General features: G+C 42.0%; 9 protein-coding genes across 9 annotated transcripts; 5 read left to right on the forward strand and 4 right to left on the reverse strand.

Moving 5' to 3' along the window:
- Window positions 1-749: 749 nt before the first annotated feature.
- SS1G_13311 (predicted protein) lies at window positions 750-2,324 on the reverse strand (the record flags this gene model as incomplete). Its single annotated transcript, XM_001585744.1, has 4 exons — window positions 750-1,933; window positions 1,998-2,054; window positions 2,113-2,175; window positions 2,225-2,324. The coding sequence occupies 4 exons, from the start codon at window positions 2,322-2,324 to the stop codon at window positions 750-752; spliced, it is 1,404 nt and encodes a 467-aa protein (XP_001585794.1).
- A 1,035-nt stretch (window positions 2,325-3,359) lies between these two features.
- Window positions 3,360-4,431, reverse strand: SS1G_13312 (hypothetical protein; the record flags this gene model as incomplete). The annotated part of the gene is made up of 4 exons (XM_001585745.1): window positions 3,360-3,548; window positions 3,611-3,678; window positions 3,728-4,092; window positions 4,154-4,431. 4 exons carry the CDS (start codon window positions 4,429-4,431, stop codon window positions 3,360-3,362), a joined length of 900 nt encoding a protein of 299 aa, XP_001585795.1.
- Window positions 4,432-5,360: 929 nt separating this feature from the next.
- Window positions 5,361-7,891, forward strand: SS1G_13313 (hypothetical protein; the record flags this gene model as incomplete). Its single annotated transcript, XM_001585746.1, has 5 exons — window positions 5,361-5,500; window positions 5,564-5,763; window positions 5,821-6,579; window positions 6,628-7,480; window positions 7,810-7,891. 5 exons carry the CDS (start codon window positions 5,361-5,363, stop codon window positions 7,889-7,891), a joined length of 2,034 nt encoding a protein of 677 aa, XP_001585796.1.
- Window positions 7,892-10,996: 3,105 nt separating this feature from the next.
- Window positions 10,997-12,284, reverse strand: SS1G_13314 (hypothetical protein; the record flags this gene model as incomplete). The annotated part of the gene is made up of 5 exons (XM_001585747.1): window positions 10,997-11,085; window positions 11,179-11,201; window positions 11,671-12,086; window positions 12,137-12,192; window positions 12,257-12,284. 5 exons carry the CDS (start codon window positions 12,282-12,284, stop codon window positions 10,997-10,999), a joined length of 612 nt encoding a protein of 203 aa, XP_001585797.1.
- A 1,485-nt stretch (window positions 12,285-13,769) lies between these two features.
- On the forward strand, window positions 13,770-14,917 carry SS1G_13315 (hypothetical protein; the record flags this gene model as incomplete). Its single annotated transcript, XM_001585748.1, has 4 exons — window positions 13,770-14,374; window positions 14,427-14,587; window positions 14,640-14,670; window positions 14,875-14,917. The coding sequence occupies 4 exons, from the start codon at window positions 13,770-13,772 to the stop codon at window positions 14,915-14,917; spliced, it is 840 nt and encodes a 279-aa protein (XP_001585798.1).
- Window positions 14,918-15,291: 374 nt separating this feature from the next.
- Window positions 15,292-17,246, reverse strand: SS1G_13316 (hypothetical protein; the record flags this gene model as incomplete). The annotated part of the gene is made up of 4 exons (XM_001585749.1): window positions 15,292-15,377; window positions 15,577-15,606; window positions 15,710-16,312; window positions 16,382-17,246. 4 exons carry the CDS (start codon window positions 17,244-17,246, stop codon window positions 15,292-15,294), a joined length of 1,584 nt encoding a protein of 527 aa, XP_001585799.1.
- Window positions 17,247-18,602: 1,356 nt separating this feature from the next.
- On the forward strand, window positions 18,603-18,704 carry SS1G_13317 (predicted protein; the record flags this gene model as incomplete). The annotated part of the gene is made up of 1 exon (XM_001585750.1): window positions 18,603-18,704. One exon carries the CDS (start codon window positions 18,603-18,605, stop codon window positions 18,702-18,704), a length of 102 nt encoding a protein of 33 aa, XP_001585800.1.
- A 1,000-nt stretch (window positions 18,705-19,704) lies between these two features.
- SS1G_13318 (hypothetical protein) lies at window positions 19,705-21,312 on the forward strand (the record flags this gene model as incomplete). The annotated part of the gene is made up of 5 exons (XM_001585751.1): window positions 19,705-19,932; window positions 19,981-20,046; window positions 20,173-20,943; window positions 20,991-21,108; window positions 21,194-21,312. The coding sequence occupies 5 exons, from the start codon at window positions 19,705-19,707 to the stop codon at window positions 21,310-21,312; spliced, it is 1,302 nt and encodes a 433-aa protein (XP_001585801.1).
- Window positions 21,313-21,948: 636 nt separating this feature from the next.
- On the forward strand, window positions 21,949-22,852 carry SS1G_13319 (hypothetical protein; the record flags this gene model as incomplete). The annotated part of the gene is made up of 2 exons (XM_001585752.1): window positions 21,949-22,393; window positions 22,458-22,852. 2 exons carry the CDS (start codon window positions 21,949-21,951, stop codon window positions 22,850-22,852), a joined length of 840 nt encoding a protein of 279 aa, XP_001585802.1.
- Window positions 22,853-24,583: the final 1,731 nt, after the last annotated feature.

Here is a 24,583-nt window from a genome sequence, read left to right on the forward strand (position 1 = left end):
GGGTACTGCAGCACTGCTGTCTAACTAAGTCTCTTATTGGACATTTAATGAATGATGAATGAGAGTGGTGAATAAATGCTTGAGTATCTTTCGGAAAATTCGGAAACTAGAACACAGAAACTTGTTTGAATTTTGAATATGTGACTGTTTTGTAAGATTAGTTTTTATATATATACTTCAAAAAACGAAGTGGTGGGATATATTGAATTGTGTAAAGTACAAGTCATATCTGGATTCTCGAGAAGTTATAGTTTTATAAATGAGTAGAATTTATAAAATGCATTCAATATTCGAGCTTCAAAAACCTAGCGGAAGATGTGAAGGAATAATGTAATAAATCCAAATTTATCATTCCCCTCTCTAGGACCTTTTCATTCGCAAAAGCTCAATCTTTGAGATATTGAATAGAAAGATTTGGTTTTTTTCTAAGACTACTTGTTTAGAGTGTGCTCTGGAATTTACTACATAATGGTACATTTTTACATTGGTTCAGATTTAAATTTTATGGATTTGTTTTGGAGCTGTTTGTAGAAGATCTTACATTGGAATTCTAAAATTTGTTACATATTTTATCGATTCTGGAAGAATGAATTCTAGAATGGAAAGGAAACGGGAATTTATGTATGGCTTTATTCTTTTTCAATATACATGATATGGAGAGATTCTCCCCGAAAGCTGCAAATAAAACCACAATAAAGCTAGATATCTCAAACTCCCACACTTAACCAGCACCACCAAAACCCATCAACTCAACCCCCCTCACCCCCATAACAAGGATCCCTCAAAAACTCCACCCTAAACCCCAGCAACCCCGGATCCGCACGCACCCCCTCAAGAACCACCTCTGCCTGCCCCCTAAAACTCCCAAACTCAACCACCACCTCACACTCCCCCCCTACAACCCGCTCCCACTGATTCACACAATCAACCCAACAAAAAGACCTCGCATAGCGAATAAATTTCCTCAAATTGAATGCCTCCGCTGGTCCAGTGATCTTGAGTACTCTTGATACGTTTTTCTTTTCGCGTGGGCCGGTGGGTTTGGGGTGCCAGGTTGCTATTACTCGTTTATTGCGGATGAGGAGGTTTTCGTTGTTGCGCGTTGTGGTGATGTAGTTTTGGGCGCTGGAATGGGTCATTAATATTATGTCTATGAGGGAGGTGTGGTTTGAGGTGGCTACGCGGTTGAGGGAGTAGATTGCGCCGGTGCGGATTGTGTTGAGGATTTCTTGGGGTGTGGCGAGGCTGGGTACTTTTATTTGGATGGCGCAGTTTAGGTGTTCGGGGATGGGGGAATTGGATTCGATTGGAATGTTGGTGTTGTTCTCTTGATGGGTTGAAGTAGCGACAGCTTGGACATCTGAGATGTTCTCCTCTTCCGAAATTTGATGGGTCTTCTGCGTTCCAGAGTTTGTACCGTTGGCGGGGATAGTTTGGGTATGTTTACTACCTTCTAATGCTTTATAAACTGTATTTGATGGTCTGGAAACATACGTTCGAGAAATTGGATAGCTTGGAGAACCCGCATTTAAGTGTTGCTGCTGCGCAAAAGTGGGCTCGACACTGCCGCGAATACTATTAACATGAATTGGCAGACCCTGCCACTGTTGACTTTGAGTGTATATCTCTCGTAGAGGAAAAGCAGGACACCAGCTAGTCATAGTATTAATATCCTCTGCCTGTGCAACCAGCACCGTCCATGGATATTTAGCAGTGATAAATGCCTGTTCTCCAAAAGCAAGAGTGCGTGGTCGAAACACGCTAGTCGCATCGACCGAGTCGACTTCCGGATTAAACTTAGGGGAATCTTCATTTCCTCGAGAATCAAACATTGGGTGGAGCTCGGGTCTATATTGACGAACAGTCTGACAAGCACCATGAAGCCGGATTAGTTCGATATAATGGGCCCATGAAACTTTTTCTTCATACCCAACTGTATTAATATCTATATTATATCAGCTTTTGAGCATGCAAACTAGCTTCAGCACTCCACCTACTGAACATATTTATTCTGTCTCGGAAGCACTCGAGGTATTCCTCGTACAGTTGTTCCCCTATTAGTGGGTTAGTTGACCTACCCTCCTTTTATTCTGTAGGTGACAAGCAACTTACTTGAATTGGCTGGATTACTGATACCATCTTCGCAGACTACGTAGTTTGAAATAGACCAGATTTCTGTTGAAATTAGCTTGTGTTATTGTGATATTGCTGGGGGTATTATTACTGCCTCTAGTGTCCAAAAGCTTAACGATACCGTTCTTGAAGCCAACAGCCAGCGGTAAATGTTGGTCTTGCGGACTACGGGTAATTCTGAAGCAGGTCATGTTATGGTTTAAGGTGACATGTATATGTGCCCTTGAGATAGTGTTTCTGTAAGGCGTGGGATTGAGATGACTCGATGTTTATGGAATTCTGTGGTGGTGGTTTATGTAGTCGTTAAGAGGTAAGTCTCGTGTATGAAACAAAGTTCTAAAAAGTATTGAGATCATAATGAAAGCATTTTATAGAGAACATTATCATCTCTGTACGGCGAACTCTAGTATACTCTGTGTCACATGCTCGAAACAATCCAAATAGCCGCTAATCGAGTAATTTTACTCAAGGTGTTTGCCTGAGGGACGAGGGAGGACGGAAATGCCAGAGCCACTCATACTGTACCGTAAGAGACTGCATCACATTATCATACAGCTAATTCCATATATCATTCAACTCACAAGGGAGAACATATATGAAACGAAGTTCCATAAAGATATCCTCGTGAATCATGGACTAGGCGGCAGTCATTACTGTAGCAACTAATCTTGAAAAGCTCCGCTCTATCGTGGTATACGAAAGTCTTATCGGTATGGTAGACATTCTACCCCGTACGGGATTTTGAAAGACAGAACAGGGCTTTAATGTATGAAAAAGAGACGATCAATTAGTTGATAGGATATCTTTCAGCTGACTTCATGGAAAATAAGGACTGCGTGACCCTATTACCAAATTGACAACCAGGCAAGCATATCAGTTTTAAGGAAACAGGGCAGCTAGGGTCGTAAGAACTCCAGTGACCTTGCACACAAGTAGTCTTTTAGTTGAAAAGCCGTAGTCAAGTAGTCAAGTATTCATTAAAGACTGTCAGTGTTTGGCCTGGAACGAACAAGTTGTGGATAGGAGAGAGTCTTTCACCACACAAATCCACCCATCTAATAGGTGCCACGTGACAGGAATCAAAAATGAAAAAAAGATTAATAGATTTCTAAAATTTTGTTCGTAAACATTCGATATAATCAAGCTCCTCAAACATTTAGTTGCCAGATAATCACAGTTAAAATCCAAGATGCCCCCACAATCCAATAGTGAACTGCAACTACTTTCTATGCTCCGGTTTGAGGAACAAGAATGACAGGGTAGTTGAGCTCCAATGTTGCCTTGAGATTACTCTTCAAAGGTACGAAGTCAACAACCAGCGAATCTTTAACGGCAAAGACGGAATCATTTTGAAGGTATTTATCCTTTGAGTCGAAGATCTGGGTTGTGAGAGGCTTGTAATAATCATGTTGGACCTGTGGCTTCAATATTAGCTTGGAAAAAGAGATAATCTTTCTTTATGAAGGCTAGGACTTACGATCAGGTGGATATGCGCGGGTCGAAAAGGATGCCTGTCCAATAACTGTAGGATCTTGCCGCCAGGGCCTGGGGGTTTTAGCATGGTTTCTCTAGAATGACGTGACGTTCCACATACCATCAAAAGGTACAGGATATGGAGTTGGTTTTAAGCAGTAAAATCCATAATGTCCATTCTCGTCAGTCTTAAACTTTCCCCTCAAGTTATTGTCTGCTTGGTCATCATCTTGTTGTTCATATAATCCATTGGTGGACGCCTGCCACACATCCACTGTGGCACCAGCTATAGGCTCCCTGGTCTTATGATCTGTGACAGTTCCATGCATATATACTATCTCTCCATCATCGACTGGCGTTTGAATTATGGAAGATTCGTTCTCTAGCACAGGAGCATCTTGTCGGAAGAACGGTCCGAGAATCGCACTTGCGGTAGGAGCGTCGACTGCGTCTGTAGCTTTCTTGAATGTGATTTCATCCACAAGGCTGAAAATTCATAAGAATGTTAGAAGTACATATCAATGCTTCTTGGAGAATGAAAACATACGATTCCAAGCCAATGACATCGCAAACTAATTGTCCCTCGTTTCTCTTATTGTCACTCATCCTTCCAGCCTCATTGAGAAGCTCGACTCCCTGCATCCACTCATCTACTGTAAGTTCCACTTCTCGCGCAAAATCATGAACATGTCTGATGAGACAGCTCATCACTTCCCTCATGCGAGGACTAGTCTTGGGTCCCATTGCGCCGATTACATTTTGTGTGAAGTTTGGATCGAATTTGTGTGAGGTAGCGCCACTTGTGTGCTCAATTATGCTCGTCATCTTGGATATGTAAATGATGTCTGCGAGTTTGAGAAATGTGAAATGATAGCAATATATCGTTCAATTCATTGGGAATGTTAGATGATATTGAACTTTATATCCATCGGAAGGGTACTGCACTCCCGTCGGATCAAGCGGCGTAAGGTGAACCAACAAAGGGCACAGGTTCCTGGTCCACAAAGCTCCCAACATTTCTAATAGATGACAACTGATGAGACAAGCAGTTCCAGATATTACAATTGTTATGTGTTAGATCCCCGCGACTCCACAGTGAATCAATTTTGGTGTTGATGGAATATGTCATTTGAAGGAGCTTGGGTCGCGAACGGTACATGATTTAATATGGACCCGAAGCGATCGGGGAGATAATAAGGTACGCCGGTGGTACATTGCCCACAGCCAATAGGAAGCTTCAGACTTGTGAGACGACAAAGGGAAACTAATGCACATAGAACGACTCCATTATCGTTCTCCAACTGTTCTTACCAAACAACATTACACACCAACTGCGTCGGGGGAGGAACATGTGGGTACTGCCGCCCGCTCAGCATTTGAAGCTGTTGAATATTTGAATAATGCATCCAACGCGGGTAGGTCATTCGGTAGATGGAAACACATAGGCCTGGGCCAATGAAGTGCATATCAGTTCGAGAAGCTCGAAAGCAATTTTCACGCCCGTAACGACCCACCCCACTTTCCCGTTACGGTAAAACCATGGCTCTATCATCATCGTCGTCACCGGGATAGCGAAAGTTTCCACGCTCTGTACCTGTACGCCAATCGTAGCCCTAAAATCTAACCCCGCATTGAAGCTCATCCACTGCTACTTGAGTATCTCTATTATTATTCTTCTTCTCATATTTCTTCGTTACTTAGGGAATTTTCACAACTTGAAGGCTTCACGGTAGGTCTTCGCCAGTTACAATAAAATGGCTACAGATACTGTCTCTCATGTCGATGTGCTCATCGTCGGAGCCGGGCCAGCTGGTCTAATGGCCGCAACGTGGATGGCGAGATGTGGGATCAATGCGAGGATTATCGACAAGAGGGGTACCAAGATCTATAACGGGTACGTATTGTCAAGGTCTTTCAACATTGGCGAGCTCATGAATAAATGTTAACTGCTCAACAGTCAAGCAGATGGGCTTCAATGTCGCTCCTTAGAAATCTTCGACTCGTTTGACTTTGCAGATAGGGCATGGAAGGAAAGCAATCATATACTTGAGGTTTGCCTCTGGAACCCAGATTCTGAAGGAAGGCTGAGAAGATCCGATAGACTACCGGATACTATTCCAGGCATTAGTCGCTTTCACGAGGCAGTTTTGCACCAAGGTAAACTTCGTCTGCTACAAATCTGCCAAATGACCTAACGTGGATGTTTCTTCTTAGGTCGAATAGAACGTTTCTTTCTCGATTCTCTAAAACAGCATAGCAATATCAGAGTTGAGCGCGGGGTTCTTCCGGACAAGCTCACTTTCGACGGAACAAAAGCGGACGATCCGAACGAATACCCTATTGAAGTTCTTTTACAGCATCTCAGTGAAGATCAAGCGAATCCCGAGCAGAATCAATCAACAGTGGATGGAGGAGCAACTTCCGATGGCCTCTTCCGAAGTAATTTGGCGCCTGATGATACCGATGAACTCCTAAACAACGCACATAAAAATGGCTTGGCAGGAAGCAGTGAGATCGTAAAGGCAAAGTACATGATAGGATGCGATGGCGCACATTCCTGGACCAGAAAGCAACTAGGATTCAAACTCGAAGGTGAACAAACAGATTACATTTGGGGTGTACTCGATATTATTCCAATCACAAATTTTCCCGACATTCGAATGAGATGTACTATTCACTCAGCAAGCTCAGGAAGTATGATGGTTATACCAAGAGAAAATAAGCTCGTCAGACTTTACATTCAAATCACTACTACAGAAAAGGGGGCAAAGGTTGAGCGGTCGGCCATCAATCCAAAGATGATTTTGGAAGCCGCTCGAGGAACAATAGCACCATACAAGCTAGATTATGAGTATTGTGATTGGTGGACAGCTTATCAAATTGGTCAACGAGTCGGCTCGAACTTTTCCAAGAACGAGCGTATATTTCTAGCTGGTGATGCAGTACATACTCATTCACCGAAAGCTGGACAAGGTATGAATGTTAGCATGCAAGACACTTACAATCTGGGATGGAAAATAGCTGCTGTTCTTAATGGAACCGCTAATCGATCAATCCTGAAGACTTATCAATCAGAACGTCGACGGATTGCCCAAGATCTCATTGCATTCGATCATAAATTCTCTCGACTCTTTTCTGGTCGTCCAGCAAAAGATGCCACGGATGAGGCAGGTATTAGCATGGATGAATTCAAAGACGTTTTCAAAAAGGGGAGTTTGTTTGCTAGTGGTGTAGCCGTGAATTACGGTGCTAGCATCATCGTTGCGAAAGAGGGGGATGCTGCAGAGCAAGGAGATGGGACTGATGTAGCCCAGAAAATTACAGCTAGAGTTACAGGTAAACAACATCTGGCTTCTAATATCAAAATTGGTATACGATTGCCTAGTTTCAAAGTTCTTAACCAATCGGATGCGAGACCTTGGCATTTCCAAGAACGTTTAAAGAGTGATGGACGCTGGAGAATTGTTATTTTTGCTGGGGATATCTCAAATGATGTCCAAATGTCTCGAATAACCACTCTAGGTCAGGAATTACCTGACCTAGTCCAAAAGTTCACACCCGAAACCAAAGCCATCGATTCAGTAATCGAAGTCCTCATGATTCACAGCGCACCAAGAATACATATAGAACTTTTAGATCTCCCGGATATCTTCCATCATTTGAGTCAGAGGGATGGATATGACTACAACAAGGTCTATGTAGATGATATGTCGTATCAGGAGGGGCATGGGAAGGCGTATGAGGGGTATGGTGTTGATGAGAAGAGAGGATGTGCTGTAGTGTTGAGACCGGATCAACATGTTAGTTGGATTGGGGAATTGGAAGATATAGAGGAGATGGAGAGGTTTTTTATGGGTTTTATGGTGGTGAAAAGGTAAATGGTTTGATAGAGGGAAGTGCTGGATTCGAGGGCGCGAAGTTTTATACCGAATGTTGAAGTTTGCATGTGGATGGTGATGTCCTGATTTCGTTAGCGGTCATTATATACGTTGACATCCAAGTCCTTTCAGCGAGACAATCTTCTAGCTACTAAATTTCAGAATCAATATCCCCTATTGCACATCTGAATTCTGCATTTTTAGTAATATTACTAGGTATATATAGCAAAGTTCCTCCCCTACACAATTCCTATCTCATATCCCATATCTCATCCCTCTCCATACAAACTACATAGCCCCAACGTAATTAATACCCAGCAAGCAGGAACCCCCAAGAAAATTCCAACGTAGAACAAACCACCAAGAAGGATCCCAAGTCCTCAGAAAAACTAGATAGGTATGCATAAATTTTCATGAGTCTCTCTTTTGAATATTGGCAATTAGAGTAGAGGAAAGTGTGAATAAGTGAGAATTTGGTATTTGATTTTTGCTTTTTTTGGGGTTTGTTGGATAGGTATCTATGTATTTGAGCGCTAGGAATGGGGATGGGGATGGGATGGAATTACCTGTCTTGTCTGTATGTTTGTTTGTATCTTGCTGGATTATAGGGTTGGGGGAGTGTGTGTGGGTGGTTGAAGGGGGGGTGGGGGTTGGGTGTATTTGGGCTTTGATTATAGAGATCTGATGGAGGATGGTGTAACGATACTGTTCTGGAGGCAGCGGCTGCCTAAGGTTTCGTCTGGTTGGTAGTTATAGGTTAAGGCTTTGTCACTGGTATTCACTTGGAAGTGAAGTCGTTACTAGATCAAGTAGAATGTAGGTAAACTAATTGATAACTAAGTTGAGCACGAAGCTCCTATACTATGAAACTACTCTGACTATATACTTCTGAATGCTATTGGATAGCCTGGATAGACTGGTCTACCCAGTCTATCCATCACGTGATCCTCTATTTGCCTCAGGACACTAATCCTAATGGTGAATCGTGACAGATGGGTGTGTTGATGGAATGGATTTGAGGGGATAGCGGAATGGTGGAATTTGTTTAGATCTCGCCATTTTTAAGGAGATACTTTGCTGGATGTGGGTTGGTCGTGATGATACTCTCGCTACATACATACATGTACATTGGATCTTGTATGTATGATTTGAAAAGAGCATTTAGATAGTATAGGCAGTCAGTCTTTGTTTCTTCTATAGATTAATAGAGAGAGATAATTGTTCTCGAATAGATCTATGCGGAAGTAAAGTCAGTTAGTTAGTATCTGTAGGGAAGTTACGCTATCACGCTGGCTTGTAAACTGGTGGATGTTTAGGATTAGCTGTAATGAATGAATGAATGAATTCCCTTGACCTGGATACGATCTTGATTCTAATCTTGTAGGTTTAGTGAATGGATTTTTACTATTATTGTATTTGGATTTTTGATTTTTGATTAGTATAGGTTTTTTAGGCTAGGGATGGAGCTGGATGAAGTTGGAGTGGTGGATTGGATTGGATCTAGACTGGACCATGGTCTGACCGCGGTTTTCAGATATGCAACAAATTAAATATCTGTATAGAAAAAACATATTTTAATTGGAGGGAGAAGGGAGTGAATGGATATTCATTTTGGATTTTACTTATAGTAACTGTGTGGAGCTGTTTGTTATAAATCAAATCATATACAAAAGATTCATTTTGTTTTATTTTTAATTATATTGTTAAAAGGAATGACCTTACACAGGGAATAGTGGGAAGCTGATAGGGCAGATCTGATGTTACGTGACGGTTGTTACCCACTAGTGGCTCACGTGCACTAGCCCTGTATATAAAGACCTTCTTACTTAGAATCTTCTTAGTTCTTTAGTTTTAGATTCTAAGTAATTGAATTGACTCCGTTTACGACTTTTCTGTCACATCTGAGCGTCACGATTCATTAATTCACGTGACCTCGAGGACCTTTTGGACCTTAGGGTCCCAAGGGTCCTCAAAAGATGATATAGGGTATATAAACATTCATTTAGTCTCGTAGTTAAGGAGCTTCGTGCTCAACTTAGTTATCAATTAGTTTACCTACATTCTACTTGATCTAGTAACGACTTCACTTCCAAGTGAAGACCAGTGATAAAGCCTTAACCCACAACTACCAACCAGACGAAACCTTAGGCAGCCGCTGCCTCCAGTATAGTATCGTTACACTGAGGCTATATTGGCCTCCTATATAAATCACCCATTATCTTAGTTCTACGGAAGTGCGAAGCTCTCCTACAGAGAGCTTCTTAATCTAGTCCTAATAGGACTAGTGCCCTGTGCACGTGCTACGCAGGAACCATTCACTTTAACATATATAAAAGTATTTATTTTTGGTATTTTCATTTATCAAGTTATATTATGGTATTAAAATTTATATAATTGAAAAAAGAAAATATTTCAGAGAGTTATTGATTTTTGTTTAATTTTCTAGTGAATTTCTATGTTTGCTAGTTCTTAAAATTCAATTTAAAATATTATTATAAATAAAAGTTTTTGTTACGACGACGTAACATCACCTGCATCAGGTGACCAATTAGTTAACAGGATCATGTGACAAGTGTCACCTGATCCGAAAGCCGACCGACTTCGTAGGAATCGATCGGCCCTTCAAGAGTCGATCGACTTTCAGAACACGAAGGTCTATATAATCAAGATGGATTCCCTTTGTATAGAGCTTCGTGCTCAAGATCAAGATCAATCATTTAGTATACTCTACTATTAGTTACGAATTGCATATCATCATTGTCATTACTTAAGTCCCTGCTTGACGCCTAGTTATAAACCACCTCGAGAGCCTAGAGCACTTCCACACGATCTAGACGGCAAACCTCGTAACAGTTTTAAAGAATAAAATGTATAAATGTTTTTAAATTTTATATAAAAATATACTACACATTATTAATTTCAAAAATAAAAGAATTTAAGTATTTTATATGACTATTGATATAATTTTGATAAACGACGAATAGTTATACACAAGTGTTATAAGCAAGTAATATTTCCAGATTCTTTCTTAATCTTCTTTCTTCTCGCTCGCCTTGTTTTTGTAATTAGCGTTTTGTTGGATGGCCTTTTTAATATAGTCTGAGGATGTATTAGATCTTTTTATAAGGCGTTATATATCACTCGCTGTATTTATGATCTACAAAAATGAGAGCAAGAAACTCCTCGTTTGGCAACGAGAGAGCATGTTATTGAATAATGAAAGCTGGCTTATCGCGGTTGCACAGGAAATTCAAAAATTTTATGGAACCTTACTGCCTATGGAAAGTGATAATGTTCATCTCACAATACCTAGCCAACAGCAAGAGCAAAAAAAGAAAACAAAGATTGGAGAAAACCCAAATCTAGGATAGAAAAGAAATCATTTTGTTTTCAACATCCTATACACCATATACCAAGTTCAACCTCAGCAGTATTGTCCTAGCATTTCGCCTTCTCTAGATTCTTGCCTAAAGAAGAAGAAAAGAAACCCAGTCGCATAGCGAAGGCGCGGTTTATGTATCCATACACCTCCTCGCAATTCCCTCACTTCCCCTTATTTTCCTCCTACTTCTTACAGTAACTAATTTCTCGCCGCGTCTCTCTTATTATTATATTAGTATAGGTAGCTATCAACAGACAACCTTGGATTCACTGATATGAAAGAGTAAAAATGTATATCATATCATATCCTTACCTATAAAACTGATGATGACGCAACTGTAAACTTTAGTTAATAGGTGGATAGACTCTAATTGATTATTTGTAATTTACAGCTATAGGGACGATTCGAGGAAGAAGATGAAGGTTTATCTATCCTGCATATTGGTTTAATGGTGAGTTAAGTACTAATTGGGGAAGAAGGGAGGATACATGTTTTATATTTGCAAAGCCGCCACCAATTGAGCGTATAAATTTTTGGTTAAGGAAAATATTATAACGAAAGTTAGATATGCAACAAAAATAAATGGGTTGAAACCCTAGCCAATGATGGAAAAAGCATTGGCGAGGTACTTGGGGGGAACAATGTTCATGTTTAGAGGAGGGAGGTACTCTTCACTAAGTATCAGACATTCATATTTCAGGAATAATCGATTGAAAAATCAAAGAAATACTTCATCCGCGTAGTATCCCCCTGTCCAATGAAACACCTCAAACCCCTCGAGCAATCAAATACTCATCTCCCTACTGCTTATAACTCCCCTTAAAAACCCTCAAGAAATCATTCTCCCCATCCCCCTCATTCCACCTCACAAGTGGTTTCAAACCCGCGAACTTCCACACCCCATTAATCTTCTTGTAATAATGTTCATTAGTCGCATGACTGTGTCCCTTCAATTTAATCTCCTTCAAATCCTTATCTTTGTAGACTTGATGACCAGCTCTCAATTGATGATGACCAATTACATAATCATCGGAGATTTTTTCCCAGCGGGTGGCGCCGAGAAGATGTTGGGTTTTGACGCAGGGGTCGCCGAGAAAATCATCATCGGTTACCATGGCCATGAATTCTGAGGCCGGCATAGAGTCCCAGCGGGATTTGCCGATGGTGGTGTAGTCGACGAGAAGATTGGGGGCGATGATGGATTCGAGTCGTTTCCAATCCTGTGGTTTGTTAGGGCATTGAAATATCTTGGGGAAGATTATGTATGTACCTTTGCATCGTAGCTATCACCCCAATCGAAGACCAATGCTGTGAGGTCGAGGTAATCTATATCTTGTTAGCATCATTCCTCATCAATGTATTGTACAGAGACAATTCGGAAGTTGCTTACCCTCAAAAGAAATTCTGCTTTGAGCCATATTTGGTTCGGGAGTGTAATTTTGTCAGAGATGTATTTATTCGAATAGTAGAGGAAAGTGCACGCAATGACAGAATGAAACCAAAAGATCAGCGACTTCGACAACATTTAAGTACGATCTCATCCATGCCAATCTAAGCAGGAGCTATCCTGAACTTGAGCTCACAAAACCCCTCTTGCCTCGCGGCTTCGCTCTTTAGGCCACATTCCAGAGTCCGGGTGCTTGTACGCCCTCCGGGACGAACCTACACGCCATGACCCTTGATATCTTTTGCTAATGGACAAAATAATTAATATCCTAGTAATGGTATATTAAGACGCTGTCAATACGGGGATCTGGTCGGACTTCCTTTGTTTTTCTGAATGGAATCGAAACAGCCAAAACGAAGGTTGGAGGGGTGGGTGCATGTCGTATCGCTGCAATTATTCGAGCTCCGTAAGCTAAGGCTGAGAAGATAATCGTAATCCGGACTTTACTAGGGTCATGTTAATGCTTGCTAAGCTACGTCTGTTGCATTTCGCAGTCGCATATTGATACATTGACTGGACTATGCAAGTCTCCGTTCCTTGATATCTGATGTTTATTGATTGTGAAATTAGTGTATTTACGTTGAGATTGTTCATAGTGGATCCTTTTGTCCAATGAACAAGTTCTGCAGATCGTGGAGCTATCAATGTCGATCTAAAGCATGGGCTCACCGGTGGAACCTCAATGTGGGGATATTTTACCCCTAAAAATGGTGTCAAAAGCCCAGCCAAAGCGGCCCCTCGACACCGTCAAACATCTTGGACTTTTACTCGTATTGATTGTCATGTAGTTTCCACTAAACGAAACCTGACATGACTTAGATCGGATGGTAGGAAAAGAATCGGGATTTCTCAAGGAAGAACGAATCAGCCTTAATCACTGACTTGGTTGGTGTATGATCAGACCTTCAGCTTACGAAGCCTTCGCTTACCCTAGTGGGTGAGCGGACTACACTTAATGCTACTATCGGAATCTGTGCATTGCTGTGCGGACTATATTGAAACATACCATCAATAATTGCGATGAATGACTATTGAAATACTCGAAAAACATCTGTTTGTATGGAGCCCTCGAGGTATCAAGCCCTGTTGTTTGTTGATAGCCTAATTAGATAAATCGCGTAGGTCGGGTACTTTGCAGTTTGTTCACCTCCGTTCAGCGCATCGGAATTGCATGGGTCAATATAATCGAAAATCAACGCTGCATGAGTATTGCCTATGGGCGGAACGGATGTCCCTAGATTGTCGCCACTTCCTTGTGTATGGCCGAAGACCGAAAGGTCCGAGGAGCTGTCGCGATCCGGTTTGTCCAATGATATAAGATGTTGATTGCCCATTTCAAAATAGAATTTCATACATCGTCCCACATCTCTTATATTGCTGTACAACCTCCCCCGTGCGTTTTCTACTTTCATATTGTATACCCATTTTCACGTTTACACTTCCATAAAACAACACAATGTCTGTGTCACCAGCTCCATTTAAAACCCTTGAGGGAAAGGTCGCCCTCGTGACAGGTTCCGGTCGTGGAATTGGTAGAGGTATTGCTCTTGAGCTTGCCGCCCGTGGGGCGAGCGTTGTTATCAATTATGCCAACTCCGCTGGACCGGCTGAGCAGGTCGTTCAGGAAATCGAGGGGCTCGGTAGTAAAGGAATTGCTATTAAGGCCGATGTCTCTAAGGTACCAGAAATTCGGCGCTTGTTCCAAGAGGCTAAGGCACATTTTGGTAAACTCGATATTGTTATGAGCAACTCGGGTACTGAGATCTTCAAGGAGGAAGAAGACGTCACCGAAGAAGACTACGACAGAGTTTTTGGCCTTAATACTAGAGCACAATTCTTTGTTGCTCAACAAGCTCTTATCCACCTCGAGAACTATGGAAGAATTGTTTTAATGTCTTCCATTGCTGCCAATATGTCCGGTGTACCTAACCATGCTTTGTACGCTGGCAGTAAAGCAGCTGTTGAAGGATTTGTTAGGTCTTTTGCCAAGGATTGTGGAAAAAAGAAGATTACCTGCAATGGTATTGCTCCTGGTGGGATCAAGACTGATATGTACGAGCAGTAAGTATCTTGTATCATTCAGAATTCATGATCAATGCTGATATGAAAATAGAAATGCATGGCATTATGTTCCCGGCGGAACTGAAGGAATGGATGTAGACGTCATTGATAAGGGACTTGCTGCTGTCTGTTCGCTGGGACGTGTCGGTGTTCCAAAGGATATCGGAAGAGTTGTAGCATTCTTGGCAGGTCCAGAATCTGAATGGATTAATGGTAAGACCTATCGATGAATAAGTCCCTTTTGTTATGACTAATATTTGGATAGGACAAATTCTACAACTTAACGGTGGTGGAAAGTAAGTCGGTAATATGTGAATAGAAGTTGAAAAAGTTATGCATCATGAATTGAGGGTTGCTTACAGGAGTACCTGTTTGGTTCGATAGACGGTAGAATGTTAGGGACATGTAGAATGAAAAAGAAATCTAATCCACATCACTAAATGATATTTTTGCCAGTCAACTCGCGATCTAATTATCTGTTCTTACTATCTATTCTTAAGTGAGGTGCCGAATTATGGACCAGAAAAACGAGTGGTTGCATGAGTCGGATCAAAAGGTTTCGATGTGCTGTTGAAGTCGACTTGTTCCTCATTAGCTGTTTCTTCGCCGCTTCAAATACTATTGACGTGGAGAGGAAGCCTTCATCGAGCGGATCCCAACTGCAGATTCAGCCTCAAAAAGGCCTATGAGTACCAAACATACACTGAGAACCCATTGCCATGGTAAAGGTTAGTGAATAGATGCGCTTGTTGTGTTGGTGGTGCTAGTCCCCATTAGACAAGTATCACTCGTTCAACCCGGATATTCTAGAAAATCCTATAGTTGAGATGACAAGACAGGCTGTGTGCATCTTAGTGGCGTAGATCTGCTAGAACTGCTTAACTATGTGCCAGACAACTGGTTGATTGCCGGCTTCACTAAGTCGCAATATTGGAATAGGAAGTGTCAGATAATCTTTCACCTGTACGGATAGCTAAGATCTTTGAAACAGTCAGATTTTTCGCTGTGGTTGTTAGAAAATATATCAAGTCAAAAGGGTCCAGAATCGCAACTTAGAATCTTCAGGCAAGAACCCTAATCATGGACTTGGTAAAAAAAAAGAGGCACTCTTGTCAAGGTAGGAAGTACTTACATGCAGCCTGTTAAGATAATGTAAACAAGGTGTACATAGAACATATCGAGAAATTTTCAGCCGTATATACATTCCAGATTCATTTCTGACATTACATCCACTATAGTGGAAATAAGTTAGTTTAAACGTTGATAAGGAAGAAAATAGCGAGAATTCGAGGCTTAAGTTTCGATCAAAATTGTAAAAGAAATCAAGTCACCTACTCCAGAACACTTCCTGTCCAAGGTCAGCTCTCGCCCAAGTCTCTTCAACCAGTATCAATGCCTTTGCCATAGGTTTCGCAGGCAATGATAGTTTAAAATCTTGAAAACGAGTAACAATAAAACGACGGGCAGCCGCAATATCCACCTCAAAGTTAGTAATGCTATTCAACATCGTTGTACCACTTGATGCCGAACCATGGCTGTGACCAACACCTTCGTAATGGCTTAATCCGAAAGTTGCATCGATGGAAAATGTCTCCATTGCTGCTGTGGAGAACCGGAGCTCACTTGCAGAGATAATCATGACAATGGGTTGAAGACATCGAGTACCGGATGTTGATGGAATCTTCCCGAGGAGGGATACGATATGTAGTGCAAGCGATATCAAGAATTCATCCGCGGAATGTGAAACTGGCAAGGATAATATTTCTTGAGAGTCGGGCTGCCGAGTCAGGTAGATAGTAGGGAAGACGCGATATATCTCTAGGAGAGCAGAACACCTATATGCTTCTGCTAGCAGAATGTATTGCCTGACGGGCGTGTTCTCGTCACCAGCATCCACAAGCTCGGCTTCGGATGGTAAATTCACAGCCAGTAGTTGCTCTTCCAAAAGCCGGGCTTTGTTAGTCCACTCGATGCTAGGGAAGACACTGTGTTGAAGTGGTAACGAACTGAAGTCGAAGAAAGGATCATCAAGAGCAACATTTGGAATTGGATTGAACGTTGACTTGCGATAAGATCGAATCAATCTTCCTACCTGGGCGAATAAAGCTTGTACCTTCGGTGCAACTCCAGTCCATGGATGAGGAAATATTTGGCGATTTTCCGTATTTGTATTTGGGGTCATGCGGCCTCCTACCAATATATCTTCCCCTAGCATGACAATATTCTCTTCATCTTCGACAAATCCAGCTAGTAAATCCCAGTATAAAATACATTGTTCAAAGAACTCATTTTGTCGGCGCGTTTTGCTATCAACATTCATACCTTGCAGAACAAGCCGTTGCTTGTATAATCTCTTGGCAGTTTTCAGGTGTGTCAGACCTAAATCCCGGGGATTATGCCATGCTGTGGTTTGACCAACCAGGAGCACAGTGAGGAGAGTCTTATCGATGTTGTCGTGGGATTCCAATCCAGCTCGGCTCGATTGATACAAGCATCTAAATGTTTCTCGTTGCATTTGAATACCTACGGTAGACATACGTGGGAAGTCATGCGAAAGGTACGCAGCGGCCATGCTTTGAATGGCGTAGTATATCGGTGCCGATCCATCCCAGAGTTGGGCAACAGTAGACCGGAACGGATTGAGCATGCCGTCAAAGGATGAAAATATTACACAAATGTAGCCGAAATAGTATTCCACGAGCATGGTTGGAAGATGGACAAGAAACTCGGGTACACTCGAGTTGTTCAATTGATGGCGAATGGCAGAAAGACTATCAGTGAATACTGGAGCAAGCTTCTTCTTGATCGTGACATCATAACCCTGGACAGACTCACTTCCACTTCTTCCACGGGATCCATCGTGTTCAACCATTTCGGAATGATCTTGCTTTGAATTAAATTGCATAGGTCCTTTTCCAGGGAATGCATTCACGGAGGGCATTGAGTCTACCACCAGCTCTCTCTCCAGAGCTTTTGCTGAAGGTGGTAGTGATCTGTGAGTATTTCCAACAAGAACTTTTTCATGTTTCGTCGACCAAACTAGTCGTTGTGAAGCATAGCAACACTCTGCCTTTCTTTTGAGACATTGAAGACAATGCGGCTTCTTTTCGTCACATTTCAACTACTGTCAAGTCAGTACTGAAACCTTTGTGTTTCTAACAAGTAACAAGTGAGGCTTACGCGCTTAGCCTTGCATCTTTGGCACCCCTGGCGGGATTTTGGGGCTCGACGAGGGTTGGTCGGGCACACCTGACCTCCATATGAAGGAGTTATTTCGGAAACTTTTGAAGTTGGAGAGGTATTCATTTATACAGCGATGACAGTGTTAATTCGGTGAAAGTGAAATCGCAAGTACGAACAAAATGAAATCCTCAATACCAAAATATACTTGATGTGAACGGAATAATTTCAATAAGTACCATCAAAATCATGGGAGAACAAGAATCGCAAGTGGGGTTTGGCCAGGAATGATCACGTGATACGGCAACTGGCGCTAATGACATGTCAAAATTAATTTTCAGAGGATAAGGTTGTTATCAGACAACGCTCTTCTACTTCATCCTTTCCCAACGCATAGTACCTGTACCTATGGATTTTGACATGAAAACATCGAGAGAACCTGAAACTAGGACACAATGTCTGTGCTCTTTGCTTCCAACACCCTTCGCGGACACGCAGTCATTCCATCACATTGATGATTGCACCAGAGGTTCTGGATAGCCCTCAGGCCGTTCTCGGGACAATTTATAACTGCCCCCAACCAATGTGGTTCTTCAGGGGATCCCGGTGTTGTCTCCTCACTCTTCATTTAACATATCTCAAACAACAAGCAAGGACTTGTAGAAGTGCTCAGACTCCTCACGTGATTGGGAAGCAATTCTGAAACTTTATGGATGTACAGGTATCATCTGATTGCAATTCGTCTCAAGTGCATACGGAGTAGATTGAAACTCTAATCCTCCTCTGCCCATATGAATCACGTGTGCTTTGGGGACCCACAACCATCAAGCTTCAGAGAATCATATCTCAGGTCACAAGCAGTCAACATCGCCGCTATTGTCCACCAGCTAGATGCTTCTGGTATTGTGGAGTAGTCAGGAATCCTCACCGTTTCCAAGATTGATTAGCACTTCGTTGTAATCGTATTATCTCTATTCCTCCATTGTTCTAGAAGCTCATTGATCTACGACGGCCCGGGCGTAAGGTGGTATGAGGGATAACAGCAAACATGTCAGAGTTTGAAACATCTCACGATTCGAATAAAGTTTCCATACGGGTAAGGTTCAAATTTTTCGTCGTTATTGGAATTATTATTGGCGAAGTCTCTTGATGTTGTCCCATATCTGTCCCATGTGTGGATGTGATGCCAAAAACCCTACAGTGTTGGATGCTTTCTTGTCAATTCGGAAGATACCGTTATTCCAGCAAGTGCCACAGACTAATCTACCTTGCAACAGAAATGGGAAACAACTGATGTAACTGAGCTTATGAAGTGTCGACAAATTTGGCAGTCACAGCATGTCGACTCGCAGTATCAATCTTATATCACTGACCAGCGCCATTACCTCGCGTCACTTGTGCACTAGAAAAAGTAAACTTGTGACTGTTGACATACCAACCAGTTTATTGTACAAAACCTAAAGATTCAGACAAGCCCATCATGGTCAACACGGGAAAACCATCAAAGGGATGCTACATATGTAGAGCTAGGCGGATCAAGGTGTGTTTTTTCATCTCATGGTAACATCAGAGTTTAGGCGTTGGTCCTGATCGTTATCTCAGTGCGATGAGGGTAAACCGTCATGTATGAAATGTCTAAAGTCAAAACGAGAATGCCTTGGAAGGATTGGGGTCCATTTGAAATGATCTAGGCCCGATCGTTGACAAAAGCCACAGGATATCGCGATGAATATGAGCTTAAGCTTCGAGACCAAACCAAGGCCACCAAGCGGAAAGCTTCTATAGCTTTCGATGCAAGCACCCCAACTTTCACAATAGACTCATACAGCCACTCACCATGCCAAAGTGAATGCAGTCGGCCAACGAGGAGGAAAATCGATACACCAAATAATGTAAACATTTACAAAGCTATCGACTGGATCACTACCACAAGCCCATCTGGCCTCTTATCTACTGATGGTACTCATACAGAGCCAAGCCGCTTGCTTAAGCCCGTCTCAAGAGTCGATATTGAGCTGCCCGCGTCACCAAAAATGGCTGTCTCTTGCCAATTATCCCCCCCTATTAATGAACGAGCCACATGCTTTTTCTTATCTAATTTTGTTCTGCTTCCACGTGGAGTCACAGGAAAAGGAAATTTGGATTTCCTCATGCCACTGGTGTATGCTGCTAGATCAACAGAAACCACACTTATGCTTGCGTTAAATGCCGTCGCACATGTTGCTCTCGCGAACCAGCCAGATGCCAGGAAGCTAATTCCTCTAGCTGACAGTCAGTATGTGATAGCTTTGAATCAAGTTAATAAAGATCTTCAAGATCCAGAAAAAGCGAAGCAAGATGCTACTTTGGCGGCAGTTTTTTTACTATCCTTGTATGAGGTAAAATAATCTCATCGTCATTTTATACATAATGCTAACCCAGACTAGCAACTTAGCTCACACCCCATGTCTTTGACCGGATGGTTATCTCACATCAATGGTGCTGTAGCGCTGGTGAAGACTCGGGGGCGAAGCCAGCTTGATACGAAGATTGGGCGCTCCTTATTTGACGCTGTTAGAAGGCACATGGTAGCATTTCATTTCCATATCATTTAATGAAGCAAGACTGATGGTAAATAGACTATCGAATGTATCAGCCGGTCGAAGGATGTCAAGGAAGGTGTCGATTGGTGGACATCGTTTGCGTCGGATGATAAAGTACAACATCAAGTATCAGTGCTCAACCTCAAAGTTGCAAACCTACGCGCAGACTCCCATCGAATTTGCACTCTCGAAGCTCGCACAGCAGAAAATGTCAAAAAGGTAGTAGACCACTTGGAGAACGCAAAACTAATCGAGAGAGAATACGTGGATTGGTACACAAATCTTCCCGACGAATGGGTGCCTAGAATGGCAGCTTGGATTGACGACATATCGGAGAAAGACCTTGAGTCTGCCACTTGCTATCCAGGAAAAATTGATATATATGGTGAGCTTTGGATGGCTACCACGCATAACATTGCACGCGCCTCGAGATTATTTATTATCACGACTATCCTGCGATGTACTGCATGGCTTAATTCCGGCCTCGATTACAGGCTCACACCAGAATATGTGAATGCTTCGCGACAAGCAAGTTTACTGATCGACGATATCGTGTCAAGCATCCCGCTCTTCTTTGGCTGTGACACCCTACATACTGATATTCCTGTGGTCGAAAACTCGTATTTCCCCTGTGGGAAAGACAGTAGAATAAGTGGAAAGGGAGTAACGGGTGTTTGGGCAATATGGCCAGTATTTGCAGCAGCAGCCTCAGATTTCGCGACTAATTCCCAGCGCTTATGGTTACGGGGACGACTTAAATACATTGCAGAGGATTTAGGGATACGTCAGGCTGAAATGTTACTCGAGGTATTATTGACTCTTTTTTCTTCCTCCTAGTTGTTAATATCTCATAGTTACAAACCAGGTATCCCTCAACATTTATCTATAGAGATCAGGTCATGATTGAAGATCTCAAGAGGGCAAAGATGGATGGAATGATTGAAGACACTCCCGTCTGCATCGAGCCACAACGTATTGATGGGGGTTTAAACATAAAGTAGATACCTACTTGTACACTACAATATCTTTCTATAATATTTTATCTAATATTGAAAAGCTTACAATCTCATGACTCGCGATAAAAGACTCAACATCAATGCTCACGTTTCAGCAATAGTATCCATTGCCTCGGAAAGAACCCCAGCTCTCGGACGCAAATCCGATACAAGCGGATAATTGACTCGGACATCACCCGATCCGACGAATTACCCGACAGACTCTCAACCCCCCGCATACAGAATACATTTTATTTCGTGTCTACCTCTCGCCTGAGGCGCAAATAGAATTACTAGGTATATAAAGTTAAAAGTTGTGAGAATTTCCGTCGTATATTCCCCTTGTAGATCATTCGGAGCATGAGGATGTGAAATAAAGACGTTGCATTGTTTTGTGTACGCCCGCTAGGAATTCCCCACCGGACGTCCGGATTTGCCCTGCACAAAATTGTTTGGTTTTGGGAGATGTAATGTAAGCTTAGAGTAAGGGTTTATTTAGTTTGGTATGCGAGGTTCTATGGTATAGAATTGTGAAATGAGAAATGTGTGGATAACCTTATAACCTATGTTACCTCTGCACAATTATTGTTGACAGATGGATATATTGCTGTTGAAATCACGTGCATGGTAACATTTGAGCCCTAACAACGTGCGAAGTCACGTGTAGAGGATAGCTCCCCGAAACTATCGGCATGTGCCCTATCCGCGATGAAAGGAAGGTATGTCATAGAAGCAGCTCCAGCTCCAAAAGCAAACGAAAATCTTCAAGAATGAAAAAATCATCATTATCATCTAAATCCAATCCTCCACTTCCACCATGCCATTCATAACCATAAACGGAAAATCCATCTTCTACACCATAACACCGCAGACCGGAAACCTGACCACTCCCGTCACCACACTTTTTATCCACGGTCTTGGTTCCTCTTCTAGTTTCTACCACACCATCACTCCGGAACTTTCTACTCTGTCAACATGCATTGCAATTGACACGTCTGGATCAGGACTTTCGAGTCTAGGTGGTTCACCACAAACAGTAGGATCGATAGCAGATGATGCAGCTGCGCTTCTCGATTCCCTCTCCGGTACGACGGTTAATGAAAAGGTTTGGGTGGTGGGTCATTCGATGGGTGGGATGATTGCGTGTGAATTTGCTATCCGGTACCCGCGGGCTGTGAAGGGATTGATTTTATTGGGCCCGATTGATCCCAGCCCGGCTCTCAGTGAGATTTTCGTGAAGAGGATCGCGACTGTTGAGACGGGTATGTATATTTGATAGTATTGAATGCTGTTTCTAGAATTATCTGACTGAGTTGTGACATATAGATGGACTTGAACCTCTCGCGGATTCTATACCGAAAGCCGCTACGGGTTCCAAAGCATCACATACCCAACGTGCTTTCATTCGGAGTTTGATACTCGGCACGAGCAGTGCTGGTTACTTATCTTTATGTCAGGTTATAGCGTTGGCTAAGAAGTCTGATTATGCCAAAATTCAAGTACCGGTTATGATTCTGGCCGGCAGTGAAGATAAGACAGCTTCTTACGAAGGCTGTGTAAAAATTCATGCTAATATTGGTGTGTCCGCAGAGAAGAAGTGTATTCACATCCTTCCCGCGGTGGGTCATTGGCATGCGATTGAAGCGCCAGAGGCTGTGGCGAGGGAAATCATGAATTTCTTTGATAAGATAGATGATATGGAGCGTGATGAGACGAGTTAGGGAAAATAGAGAGGGTCTGTTCATTCCATGTGCTATTCATTGTTTTTTGTACGTTTGTACTCGGCACTGTGTGTGTCTTTACATGCAAGGATACCATCAGGATAATTAGTCGCTATTCTAGGATTGATCGTATAGAGTGTCCAGCGTTACACGATCTTATCTTGTGTATCTATATAGTAGAAGACGATATTACTTGATCAAAAAACAAAATCAAACAAATAAAGAAAAAAAAAAAAACATAATCATTTGATCGACAAAGTAGAGAATGTAATTATGCTATATCTGAGCAAATCCAACTTCCGCTTCCCCTTCAAGGTAATTGCGACAATACATGAGCGAACGAAAAGGTCAGAATTCATAAGCCCTTCCGTTAAAAGAGAATTAAAGTAAGACGTTGACGAAGGAAATGCAATTTCAGCAGCTGTCAAGTATCAAGTAGTGATAACATGGATTGGATATATAATAATAGACTTGTGGATATTGCACCATCTAACCAGTCATCTCCCACATCAATGTTATTCTTCTTCTCAGTCCTCAGTCACAATCCAAGTCCGGAGTATATGCATGAACTACTTGGAGAAAGAACTACGAAAAAGGAGAAACATTATTCAAACAATATATACTGTGCTCATCAGAATAGTCGTAGATTTAGAAGCCTAAGCATTACCGCTGATGTTCGAAATGGGATACATTAATAACCGCTCGCTAAAGAAAGCCCCTGGTCTCACTTGCAACTCACGTTTTGGGAAAGATATGGTTAAGAAACCCGCAGCCTCTTGCACATTGACAGAATTAACAGATTTGAAAAGCTATCTATAAACAGACATGACCCAGCTGATACATAATAAGCCACAATAGGACTTCCTATCTCGATGTCTGCCGATCGCTTTAAAAGAAACCTATGTGACCATTTGTTGACCTCCTGGGATCTTGGCAGCATATGCATATATATTGCATGATGCATATAAGGAGCAAACAAAACTCAACTTTTAATTCATTCTTTCCTTTTTGGTATACTGTTTGTTTGCTTTCAATATTTTGATTTCAAAGCACTTTAATTACGAAGGCCGAATACCTAACCCGATTCCTTCATTTTTTGAATATATACTCGCAGCTTAACTGCTTAGCTAGAGAATCAATTCAATCTGATGCTCTTTCTGGTCTCAAGAAACCCAATACCATTTTATCGCACGCCTCAGCGATCTATCACTTCTTGCTTTACATTTTACAAAACAGCGAATGTTCATCCAATACCCACTTGGCTAAGCTTGTGTAGAGGTTATTCCACTATTAAATGACAATAGGTGAATGCTTCTTCTTTCCATGAACGTCAGGCTGGAATTATAAAATTAGCAACGCTGCTGCTAGTATCCAGATTTTTCTTCTTTTTAGTAAATAATTGAAGTGGTAGTAACGAGTGCTTGGAGGTAAATAAATCTTTGCACTGGCAGAACTTACTTCAAATATATGTGAGCTATTCCTTTAGCTGATTTTTTGGCACATTCTCACTTAGACAGCTGTCTAGTATAGACTATAGCTATCCATCGAGTGTCAACTAACATACCTGCAAACAAAAGCAAGTTTTAATGTATGAATCGACATAATGCATTCTCTCCAAGCCAATTTTACCGTCTCCTAATCTACATTCCCCAAGAACATAACATTGCAACATCCGAAAAAATACTCTCGAATGATCTGCAATCACTCTCGTATTCACGAAAGATACATTCC

The sequence above is a fragment of the Sclerotinia sclerotiorum genome, genomic scaffold (genome assembly GCF_000146945.2).
Source record: "Sclerotinia sclerotiorum 1980 UF-70 scaffold_24 genomic scaffold, whole genome shotgun sequence".
NCBI lineage: Eukaryota > Fungi > Ascomycota > Leotiomycetes > Helotiales > Sclerotiniaceae > Sclerotinia > Sclerotinia sclerotiorum.